This window comes from Octopus bimaculoides, chromosome 18 (assembly GCF_001194135.2).
Source record: "Octopus bimaculoides isolate UCB-OBI-ISO-001 chromosome 18, ASM119413v2, whole genome shotgun sequence".
Taxonomy (NCBI): domain Eukaryota; kingdom Metazoa; phylum Mollusca; class Cephalopoda; order Octopoda; family Octopodidae; genus Octopus; species Octopus bimaculoides.
In genome coordinates this window covers 3498547-3507133 of record NC_068998.1, presented here as the reverse complement: position 1 = coordinate 3507133, position 8587 = coordinate 3498547, and the positions used below count along the sequence as shown (strand labels likewise).

At 39.6% G+C, this 8587-nt stretch overlaps 1 protein-coding gene across 1 annotated transcript in view; it reads left to right on the top strand.

Moving 5' to 3' along the window:
* The window catches only part of LOC106872869 (cilia- and flagella-associated protein 69), a 20730-nt gene that overhangs the window by 4161 nt on the left and 7982 nt on the right, over positions 1 to 8587 (top strand). Inside the window, exons 5-15 of the mRNA XM_014920020.2 lie at positions 68 to 149; positions 1130 to 1310; positions 1876 to 2051; positions 2414 to 2535; positions 3327 to 3546; positions 4046 to 4210; positions 5270 to 5385; positions 6108 to 6226; positions 6428 to 6509; positions 7059 to 7257; positions 7621 to 7758. Coding sequence (XP_014775506.1) covers positions 68 to 149; positions 1130 to 1310; positions 1876 to 2051; positions 2414 to 2535; positions 3327 to 3546; positions 4046 to 4210; positions 5270 to 5385; positions 6108 to 6226; positions 6428 to 6509; positions 7059 to 7257; positions 7621 to 7758 — 1600 coding nt within the window. The remainder of the gene's footprint in view (positions 1 to 67; positions 150 to 1129; positions 1311 to 1875; positions 2052 to 2413; positions 2536 to 3326; positions 3547 to 4045; positions 4211 to 5269; positions 5386 to 6107; positions 6227 to 6427; positions 6510 to 7058; positions 7258 to 7620; positions 7759 to 8587) is intronic.

Here is an 8587-nt window from a genome sequence, read left to right as displayed (position 1 = left end):
AAAGTTAAATGAAAGGATCTACCTGATTAGGAAAGTAATCATTACTTACTTTCTCTTCATATTCTAGTGCTATCAGTTGGAAGATGGATCCAACCAGAATTATAAACTGCTGCTATTGAAGGTGCTGCAAAAATATTCGCATCATTCTGGTAAGAAATTTTGGAAATTATTTTGAAATTATAGACAGGAACATTGATTCACTTAGTTTTTGAATTTGGTTTGCAAGATTCTTTATGTGAATTCGTGTGTTGAAGCATATTTTGTTGTGTCTAGGGAGAGTCATTCTGTTTCAATATCTTATTAATTAATACACTCACTGGTTCAATTTTCACTCATTTATTATTATTTTTTCTAAAATTTTCATTGCTTCTTGCAACTTCTTCAATAGTTGTTGACTCTGATTATTATTGGAACTGCGTTTTACATTATTGGAACTTCTGTTTTACAATATTTCATCTGTCTGAAGGTGGTGAGCTGGCAGAAATGTTAGCATGCTGGGCGAAATGCCTAGTGGTATCTCGTCTGTTTTTACCTTTCTGAGTTCAAATTCCGCTGAGGTCGACTTTGCCTTTCATCCTTTCGGGGGTCGATAAATTAAGTACCAGTTGCATACTGGGGTCGATCTAATCGACTGGCCTCCTCCCACAAAATTTCAGACCTTTATAGTAAAGATTGTTTGCCAACATAACATGGCAGTCCTGGTTTAGGACTAGTGTTGCTGTAATTTAGCCACAGGAGACATCGTCTCCAGCTGGTTATACGACACGATCTGTGTCCTTGTATTTTTGAACAAGGGAATCTAGCACCGCCACTCAGCTCAAAAATCACGATTTCTGGGTTATTTGTCTTCATCAGCACAGAATAATTGTTTTAAGCTGAGTCGGGGTGCTAGATTCCCTTGTTCAAAAAATGTAAGGCCACAGATCGTGTCATATAACCAGCTGGAGACGATGTCTCCTGGGGCTAAATTACAGCAACATTCGTCCTAAACCAGGAGTGCCATGTTATGTTGGCAAACAACCTCTACTCCAAAGTACCGTTGCTAAATATCTCTCGTTGTGAGATTAACAAATAGTAATTTTCTTGTCTTCCTTTATCTTACAATAATTTCTCTGCTGCTTATTTTCAGCGCCTTGCTGTGATCAGATGCTGGAAGGAAACCTGCCCTATACCCTTTGCTCACAGATGACACCCAACGACAAAGGTGGACACCCTTTACTTCGTACAGTGGAGATTTTGTGGAATATTATGGATAAAGCTGAGGATGTGGATCTCTGTATCAAACAACTTAGTCATTTGGAGTGCATCAAGTGAGTTGATTGTGGGGACATGTTGCTTCCTTTCACTGGTTTCACTGTGGTTATGCTGAAGCACTGCCTTGTTTTTAGTTGATCAAATTCACTTCAGTCCTTATTTTCAAGTCTGGTACTTATAAAGGGCTTCTTACAGTAAATTAAGTAGAGGGAAACTGTAAGAAGCCCTTTATGTGATAGTGTTTAACCCCTTTTTTTTTCATAATCATCATCATGTAACATCAGTTTTTCATGTTGGCATGGGTTGGATGATTTGACAGAATTGGTAAACTGGGGAGCTACACCTGGTGCCAATCTGATTTGGCATGCTTTCTACAGCTGGATGCCTACCACTCCAAGAGTGTAGTGGGTACTTTTTACGTGCCAGTTACGTAACACTGGCATTGGTCACAATTACGATCTCACTTGGCTTGACAGGTCTTCTCAAGCACGGTACATCACCACAGATCTTGGCCATGCAGCTCAACGTTCAAATGATGCTTTTTACGTGCCAGTCATACGGCACTGGCACCAGCCACGATTCCGATTTCACTTGGCTTAATATTTGTTAATGTAATTTCAGCAAACTGAAGGATACATTTGTGTGTCTGTTGAAGGAAGGTAATACACATGCCGAACGGCAGCTTCGAAACGACATTCTCGTCATCATTTCTGTCATAGCATCTCACAACCCAAATGCTCCATTCATTGAGACAGGATTCCTGCGACAACTTGTTGCCTTTGCAATTTATCCAGAAGGTAAGTTTCTTTTCTGTTCCTCTCATTCTTAGTGATTAGGATACTTAATTCATGGTTGTCCTTGAGCAAGACACTTTATTTCACGTTGCTCCAGTCCACTCAACTGGAAAAGCATGAGTTGTACCTGTGATTCAAAGGGCCAGTATTGTTATGTTCTGTGTCACTGAATCTCCCTGAGAACTATGTCAAAGGTACGTGCATCTGTGGAATGCTCAGCCACTTACATGTTAATTTCACGAACAGGCTGTTCTATTGATCGGATCATCTTGGATTACCATAACTGACTGAGTATCAGTTGTTTTTTTTTTTTTTATTCAACTTGCCGTTTCTTTGTACATCCTTCTCCTTTTTTCCTTTTTCAGTGAAAACGCATTCTCCTTTTATTAAAGATGTCAAATTAACGAAATGTTATGAAGATTTTGAGATGAAGAAACTTCTTTATTCCATTCTGTGTTCGCTTAGTCAAGAATCGGCATCATTACCGGTAAGTGGAACCAATCTTTTGAAACTCCTGACCAATGTTGTTGATATTATTGTATGGTTGAGAATGGCACACTTACTATTAATCAAGCACGTACCCCCATAACTTGGTCAAAGTGAAAGTTCAAACTGTTATGTGTTGTTTTGTGTTGACAGAATTGCACTTAAAATTTCCACATTTTTTATGCCAGCAAACTATATCTTGGTGAACCCTTCATTTGTTGAAGGGACCAGACAGTCCAGCAGCAGCAGTAGATATGTACTTGTACCAGTGCCAGCATTTGTATGAGATGAATTCAGTTGGCTGCAGTCAGTAAAGATCCCATGTTATTGAGAACAGAAGCTAACCATGTTGGGTTATCACAGGCATCTGATGTGGAGATTGTCAATTAGTTTCATTTTCCACAGCAAACACCATCTTCTCAGGGATCGGATTTCAATTTGAAATCCAAAATAATCTTACTAATCCATGTTTTCAGCTACTCTCTTCACTGTTTGAAACCTCTGTGAGAAATTATATTCTTGTGTGTTTAACTGACATGAAGTTGATTGGAATAGACTAAAGGCATCAACTCTGAAATGATGTTTAGGTTTTGACATTTACTTTTTATGATTTTTGCTCTTGAGGCAGTGACTGTGTGTGTGTGTGTGTTTATCACTTTCACCAATCACTCCAAGACTGGTCAGGCTGAGGTTTATTTTGAACAGCTGCTGGTCAATTCCTGTGGGTCAGAAGGGGAATTTGTAATTTCTGTCAATATATTTTCTGTAACAAATTCCTTATTTTCTCCGTAGCTTCTCTGTTGTGGTCACTTGCTTCGTGGCCTGTTTTTCTACATCCACAACATTGAGACCGATACATCTGATATGGGATGGTCATCTTCAGAATATGAAGAGATGCAGCTCCATGTTCTGTCTTGCATGTGTATTGTGTGTCCCCTCCTCTTGGACAGCTTCATGGCTTACAGTGGAACCACTCGTATTTTGTTATTGTTGGAATGGTGTATCACAAAAAGTAAGTATTGCTTCTCATTTCTTAGACTCACTTTTGCCACACATGTTAGATATCACATGTAGCATTTCGCATAACAGCCACAGGTTAGATGGCATGTTTCTCGCACATTAGATGACTGATTTGTCACATGTAAGGTAAATGGTTTGACTACTGCATATTTAATGGGTGCATATCTGATTGCTACATGTTAAGCAACTGGTTTTGTTGCTGCATGTGACATGTTTGGCATCAAACCATATTTGATATAGGTTTGACTGCTGCATGTGTGTTTGTGGTGTTCATATGTGCCAACCAGGTATGAGTGCCAATAATTCTCTGAAATGGAACAGGATTTGGAAAGACCGTGATGAGGTTTCAATGTTTCAACTCCATTCTCCATTGCTTTGTATCACACAAAATATTAGGGTTTTTGGCTTGTTTCCCATTTTCAACTTCTGTTGGAGGTGGAGTGAGGGGGAAGAGTCCTCATTTTTATTTAAATGTCTTCCTTTCATTTCAGGTAATTTTAAGGGACATGGCAACAGCTACCTCGGGGAAGGAAGCCGCGGTACTAAGATTGCCCAAACCAGGCTCTGCTTAAGACTCATGTTTAATATGATAGCTACAAGAGAGAAAGAGATTTTGAGAGACTTTGTTGACCAAGGAATTTTAAATCTGATAGTCTGTAAGTATCTCATGTAAGTTTGGAAGCACCAAAATGGTTCCATTGACAACCTTATTTATTCCATTTTGGTTTTTGAGTTAAAGGAAAGCATGGTTGTGTGGTAAGAAGTTTGTTTCCCGATCACAGGGTTTTGGGTTCAGTCCCACTGTGTGGAACCTTGGGCAAGTGTCTTCTACTATAGCCTCACGCCAACCAAAGCCTTGTGAGTGGATTTAGTAGACAGAAACTGAAAGAACAAACGAACAGGCATACATACATACATATATGCATCTCTTCTAACATCTGCCTTCCATGCTGGCATGGGTGAGACAGTTTGTCAGGAGCTGGTCATGCAGAAGCCTGATCAGTCTTCTGTAACTGTTTTGGCAAGGTTTTTACAGCTGGATGCCCTTCCTAACACCAACCACTTTACAGTGTGGACTGGGTGCTTTTTAAGTGGCACCTGCACTGACAGGGTCACCAAGTAATTTGCAAGACAAAAGTCATTTGAGAGGAGAGGGGTGGCATTGGAGGAGGTGATCTTGTGTCAGATGATGAGACTGGGGTAGATAAGCATGATGTGTAGTAGTAAGTTTGATTCCTAACCACATGGTTTAAGGTTCATTCCCACTTAGGTAAGTGTCTTCTACTATAGCCTCAGGCCAACAGAAACAGTAAGAAGCCCATCGTAAATATGTGTGTGTGTGTGTGTGTGTGAGAGATAGTTTCTTGTTGCCATGACATCACATGACAGTTGTTAACATGTGTCACCATCACACAAACAATGTCCTTCCTTTCCAATCTTTTGTGGAAATCTCTGGTCAGAGGGAAATATTACCTTGCTTGGAAGCAAGGTTAGGATTGGTGACAGGAAGGGCATCCAGTTGTAGAAAAATCCGTCTTAACAAATTCCCTCCGGCCCATGTGGATGCTGAAAAGTAGACATTAAAATGGTGGTCCTGGTGGTGATTTGTAGCTGTTTGAGGGTGACATGTGTTATCTATTTATTTGATGAAATCCTGTAAGACCCGAAATGAAATCACTTCGTTTTTCCTTATGTCTGTACTTGTATTTCAATAGCCATGCTGGCTTTATCCTTGATGGAAATTGGTCCCAGTGTCACTATAACCAATGAAATGAAGTCGACCATCTTGTTGATTATATCGATTCTCTGCGAAACTGATGTTCATCGAAAGGTAAGGAAGAATAATAATGACAAAAGAAAAAAGATTTTTTGGGGGATCAAATATTTAAAACATTTCTTGGAATTTTCTTTGCAAGCAGGCATAGCTTTGTGATTAAGAAACTCATTACCAGCCAATAGTTTTGGGCTGAGTCTCGCAGCACAACACTTCACCTTGGACAAGGGCGAGCAATTTGTTGGGCGGAAACTGTGTGGAAGCCTGTTGTGTGTGTGCATATATATAATTGTGTGTTCCTTTGTGCCGGTCTTTGCACTCCCCACCCAACCCTGCATCTTTTGACAAGCGGTGTTGGTTTGTTTACATTCCCTTACTTAGCAGTTTCCTCGAAAAGTGTTATAGATTTAAAAAATAAACAATACTGATGTTTTGTTTGACAGAAGCCTTTCAAGGGGGTGCCCCAGCATGGCCACAGTCAAATGACTGAAATAAAAGGTAAAACATTTAATAAATTTTCTTTCCACTTTTTTACCAACCAATGATTACTTTAATATTGTGGCTGTGTGGTAAGAAGCTTGCTTCCCAATCACATGGTTGTGGCATCTTGGGCAAGTGTCTTCTAGTCTAACCTCTGCAAAAGAGACTGATAGAATAAGTACTAGGCTTACAAAGAATAATTTCTGGGGGTCGATTTGTTCGACTAAAGGTGGTTCTCCAGCATAGCTGCAGTCAAATAACTGAAACAAATAAGTCTTTGTCTTTGATTCTGTCTTCAGGAATTACTTGGCACCATGGGTTTAGACATCTTAATGTGTTTCTTAAGATGCGATCTGTCAGTACTGAGCTCAGGCCTCGGTTACCATATTTTGATATTGGCCACCATTGACTGCATTTGGTAAGAATCATTTTCTTATTTGATTTCATTTTCAAATTTTTACTTCATTACATGATGGTGGTAAGTTTGTAGAGCACCAGAAACAATGTCACCATATTTGTTGTGATTCTTTGCAGTCTAGTTTCAAATCCTGCTTAATTTAGATCACTTTAGAACAAGAACTAGGGTTGATGATGATGATATATATATATTGAATTTCAGGTGTGCAGTTGTTGGTTCCAGTCTCTTGGAGAACCATTTCCTAGAGAATGAAGGCTGTTTCCTACTTTTGGATCTTTTGGAGGTAAGTCAATTTTGATACTAATGCAAAGCTAAACATGTGTGCGCACACACACACACACACACACACACAAATGTAGACATGTATATGCACAGACATGGCTGTGTGGTTAAAAAGCTTGCTTCCTATCTATATTGTTTTGGCTTCAAGTCCTACTGTGCACCACCCTGGACGTATGTATGCCTGTCTGTCTGTGTCATCATGGATTGGACTGTTTGACAGGAGCCAGCCAAGTAGAACACTACCCTAGGCTATTCTGTCAGTTTTGGCAGGGTTTTGTGACTATATTTGTATCTATCTATCTATCTCTATCTAGGTGTCTATCTATCTCTACCTAGGTGTCTATCTTTCAGTCTATATCTATATCTACCTACTTATCAATGTCTAATTATTGATCTGTGTATGTCTTTATTCATCTACTTGTCTCTCTGTCCATCTGTCTGTCTGTCTCCATTCATCCCTCCATCCTTCTCCCCACTCTCTCTCTCTCTTCGTCTACATCTGCTGACCTACTTATCTACGTATAAAATGATACTGAATTCTTCCTTGCAGGTCTTGCCTCACCACATGAGAAGTACCATCTTAAGCTGCCTGGTCGACCTATGTCACACAAACAAGAAGACAATAAGACACATCCTTATTTGGAGAGGTTTGAGACACAGCGTCACCGCTCCTCACCTCTTCTGTAGAATCTGGCAGGAAGAAGAAAAAGAAATGGAGGTGATAAAAGACCCAAGGGGATTAATTACAGGTAAATTGCAGAATTTATACCTTATATTTAACTCTTATAGTCAATACTCAAAGGAGCAGTGAACCATGTTGAACAGGAGGTGAGTGTAGATCTATAGTTTGAATCTTGTTTGGGTTAACCAGAGCACTGATTTACCGGGGGGGGGGGTATCATTGCTAAGATGGCCCCTGCATACATGGAGATAGATGATGAGCTTCTTTTCAGTTTCCATCTATCAAATCCACTCACAAGGTTTTGGTTGACCCTGGACTACTCTTGCCCAAGGTGCCACACTGGGACTGAAACCCAATCCCATGTGATTGAGAAGGGATCTGTAACTCATATCTATGGAAAGATATTTATTATAGTTTCTGTTCCGTTTAGGTGTGAGAAATCCTTTAGCTGGTCAGGTCCAAAGAGAGCAAGGCATTGTACTCCAACCTGCCTCTTGTGCCAGTCCTGCTATTGTGGAAGTAACCGAAAACATGAGGGCCAAGATTTATTGTCTTTTTACCAAACTAGGTAAGTAGAAATTCTTGGAATGGGATTTTCTTTCAAACAAACTTTGCTTGTTATTTTTGTTTTAATCTGATCTTAATTAAAACTTTAAAATAAATTATAATCTTCGATTTATTACATGTTTTTCTTTTTTTTTTTCCGTGTATTGCTCTTATGCTCCAATCACTCTGGTTCTGTTCTTTCACTTGCCTGGTACTTCCTTACTTCCAGTCTCTTTCCACTTGTGTGGGAATCGGAGCTTTCTTTAGTCTTGCCAAGGATAAGCTGGGTGTATGAACAAATGGAAACAAAATAGAAGTGAAAGGAATGATTGCATAATGTTTGTACCATTCTTATAGAATTAATGTGGCATTTTGATGAAACATGTCTGTGTTCTATAAGACTTATTTTTATCGATATTTTTTATTTTTTGGTTTGGGTTCCACACTCTCATTTGACCTGAGTTTATGCCACATGTCAGGCTACACTGTATGCCGGAGTGGAGTATGGAACCCACAACTGAGCCCATTCTTGGTTGCATGTTTCACTTCACTGTGTCCCCTTTTCTAATTACACACATGCACAACAAGCTTCTTATAGTTTCTGCTTACCAATTCCACTCAGTCTTTGGTCAGCTTGGGGCTGTAGTAGAAAATGCATGCCCAAGGTGCCATGTGATTAATGAACCCCAGACCGCCTAATTATGAAGCAGACCATGTGACCCCACCCCACCCCAGACTCACACTTGTGCCTAACTTTATAACCTAAATCCCAAAAGACTTCATAATATCTAAATTGTCTGCCTTTCAATATTGATGCCACAATTCTAGATCTTTCACTGAACCAAGAAATT